This window comes from Cygnus atratus, chromosome 5 (assembly GCF_013377495.2).
Source record: "Cygnus atratus isolate AKBS03 ecotype Queensland, Australia chromosome 5, CAtr_DNAZoo_HiC_assembly, whole genome shotgun sequence".
In the NCBI taxonomy this organism is placed as follows: Eukaryota; Metazoa; Chordata; class Aves; order Anseriformes; family Anatidae; genus Cygnus; species Cygnus atratus.
In genome coordinates this window covers 26,459,050-26,462,315 of record NC_066366.1, presented here as the reverse complement: position 1 = coordinate 26,462,315, position 3,266 = coordinate 26,459,050, and the positions used below count along the sequence as shown (strand labels likewise).

The 3,266-nt window shown below is 38.3% G+C and overlaps 1 protein-coding gene across 1 annotated transcript; it reads right to left on the bottom strand.

Annotated features, from left to right (window-relative positions):
• Positions 1-259: 259 nt before the first annotated feature.
• CHRM5 (cholinergic receptor muscarinic 5) lies at positions 260-1,846 on the bottom strand. The gene has a single exon (XM_035539687.1). It carries the CDS (start codon positions 1,844-1,846, stop codon positions 260-262), a length of 1,587 nt encoding a protein of 528 aa, XP_035395580.1.
• Between the last annotated feature and the right edge of the window lie 1,420 nt (positions 1,847-3,266).

Genomic DNA, 3,266 nt, shown 5'->3' with positions numbered 1-3,266 from the left:
GCTGAACGAACAGAAGACCCCAAACATAATATTTGTAATGCAGATCTACCGCATAATCACAAATACCCTGTGCTGTTTACAGCAGCCACTGACTTCTTTATCCCAAGCACACTATTTTAATGCACAACATCACTTTTTTGCTGACTGTTTTTTTAACCCCTAGACATACAAAGGAATAGCTTTGACAAGACAGAATTACAGCCCATTTATTAGGCTATGTCAGTATCTATTTTTCCCTTTATCGCTTATATAAGAGCAGTTACGGCAGTCTGGTATTGCCCTGCCAGTATAGTTTCTCTTCCACTTTTTTCTTTTTCCACTGGCAGAAAAGCAGCATCTTAAAAGTTTTCCTGAAAGTTTTGTTACAGAGAGCATAACAAATGGGGTTAACAGTGCTGTTCACATAGCATAGCCAATATCCGAGGTGCCACAGTGTCAGGGGAATGCAGTCAGAGCAGAATGTGGAGATCAAAACCATTATATTGTAGGGAGTCCACGTGATGATAAAAGCCAAAAGAATGGCACTTAAAGTCTGTGCTGCTTTGCGTTCCTTTATAAGAACCATCCTTTTCCTTTTGGTGATTTGGTTATTTATATTTGGATCCATGCTTTTGATGGAAGGATCCTTTGATAGAGCAGCAGAACAAGGAGTTATTTTTACTTTACGGCAACCATTGTTGGCTTCCTGAGTGCCATCAGCCTTAACCACCAAGCGGAATTTATAGGCCACACATTTTTTATTTTTTTGGCCTTTGGCAGGTGATAAAAAATATTTCTGGGTCTCAAAATCATTTTCTTCAGGTTGGTCTTTGACTACAACATCCTTACTCTCCCTTTCATTAAACTCTTCTTCATTATCTTTAGATGGACTTTTGTAAGCTACTTGGAAAACTGAATCAGTGGCAAGTTTATCCTCTTCTTCTGAAGATGCATAGCTGCTGCAGGTGGTTAACTGGTCAGCCTTAGACCAGTCGTTGCAAGTACTCGCTGCCTGAGATGCTTTCACTGTAGCTGATGTACTTCGACTAGATGAAGACCAGGAAGCCTGACATCTCTCTCTTTTGACTAAATTTTGCTGCTTGCAACTGAAACAAGACTTCAGAAGAGTTTTCTGAGGCTTTATCATCTCAAACTCTGCCACAGATTCAGAACCCTGAAGTTCAGCAAGGTCCTTGGTACGTTTCTCCGTCTCTTTATAGATGCGGCAATACAAAATGGTCATCACTGACACTGGAATATAAAAAGCAGCAATTGCAGTACCAAAGGTGATAATGGGCTCATATAAAAACTGTATCTGGCATTCCTCGGGTGGTACTGTTCGTTCACCAACAAAATACTGCCAGCACAAGATAACAGGTGCCCACAATATGAAGGAAATTAGCCAAGCTAGACCAATCATGATGCCAGCTCTTTTGGGTGTGCGTTTAGCCCTGTATGTTAAAGGCCTTGTGATGGAAAAATATCTGTCAAAGCTGATGACTAGAAGGTTCATTACTGAGGCATTGCTAGCTACATAATCCAGCGCTAGCCACAGATCACATGCCAGACTTCCAAGAGACCAATGGCCTATGAGTATATAAGATGTATAGAGGTTCATAGAAAATATTCCAATGATGAGGTCTGCACAGGCAAGGCTGAGCAAGTAATAATTGTTAACGGTTTTGAGCTGACTGTTAACCTTGAAGGATATCATTACAAGAATGTTTCCCACTATGGTTATTAAGCTTACAATTGCAGTTACAGTGGCAATAGTAATAACTTCCCAGAGGCTATGCCCTTCTAACTGTTTATGGTTGATGGATGAACTGTTTATAACAGTAGAATTGCTGAATAAATTTACTTCCATTCTTGTTCTTGGTCTACTGTCATGAGGATCTTGACTGTTGCATATTGCTTTCTGCACTTGAAAATATTCTTTTGGAGACAGCTGTAAAGATCAAAGAAAAAAAAATGAAAAAGAAAGCAGCTCATTAAATAGCATAGACTTCCATTAAAGTTACCATGAAACGCTTGTAAAGCAGTCTATCAAATTATTTGTGTATTCTTTCTGCACTGTGATTGTTTCTACAGTTGTGAATATAAGTAAAACACACAAATGTATATTCGAGGACAATGTACTCTAGCATCTTATGACATTTCTAAATGCAATCAAACAATTATTGTTTCATAAGATGTTCAATCATGCCAGCTCTTACGTTTAGAATACCTTAGGAGACACTCTACATATTCTTACAGACAGACATTTAAAGCTTTGCAGTGTAATGAGACAGTGAGTGACAGTGTTGTTCCTTACAGTACTTTGTAGAAGACACGTCAAGATTTCAGAAATTGTCTTTGGAAAAATTAGGGAAGCCATTGTTATGAAACCATCAATAGAAAGGTAAAAAGAGGGAACTGAGGATGCATGGGGAGAAAGGAACCATGCTGGCATAGCGGCATGGGGAAACAATCAGGTGTTAGAAGTGCTTGGGGCAATGGATGGGGAATTTTTGAGTTAAGCAAGTTGGCAAGGCCAAAAATATGTTTTTGGAAAAATAAGTGAGGCAGAAAGGACTTTTCTTAATTGGAAGATCTTGGGACAGAGGAGACTGGTGAGGTGTGGAAGTGCAGTTTGGGTAGACAGGTGAGTGAATGATAGGGTTGAGGATAGAAAGGAGTAAACTGAAGAGGAATCATCAATGGATGACCACAGTGACAAACAATGCAACAAAAAAAAAATTAATGCTGTAGATTGCATATGTAGCAGAAAGAGGAAATGGAACCACTGTCACTCTATTAATGAATACATCTCTGATGTCCATACAGTCTCTCTAATATGGTGTAATTCTTCACTGCTTTTTTCTCGTTCCTGTAAATGCATGCCTGAATTAGGCAATTTGGTTCTTTCACAGACCTCTGATGTTTTTTAAGTCATTCTATCATATCAGATGATGATAATCACTTGTTTGATGTTTAATCTTGTTAGGCTGTATAATTTTGGAATAATCATATAGTTGTTAGATTTTAAAGTCAGAAATGGAAGATAAAATATTAGTAGTTTGTTTATTGGGCATCTAGCCAGTAAAAATCAGGTAAGATCCCCTTTTTTCACAGCAGGTATAGGTTCAGCTAAAACTATCACATAGGTCACTTATTAAAGTCCAACTCTAAGTCTTCAGGATTCTCTCTGTACAAGATCTCTATTTTGTGGTTCTTTCTATCCATCCATACCCCTACTCTGTTTTTTCATCTTTCATCCTAACTCTCAAAACATTCTTTTATTCAGT

Coding starts and splice junctions, on each gene's coding strand:
- CHRM5 (XM_035539687.1), bottom strand. CDS start 1,846: ATGGAAGTAAATTTATTCAGCAATTCTACTGTTATAAACAGTTCATCC.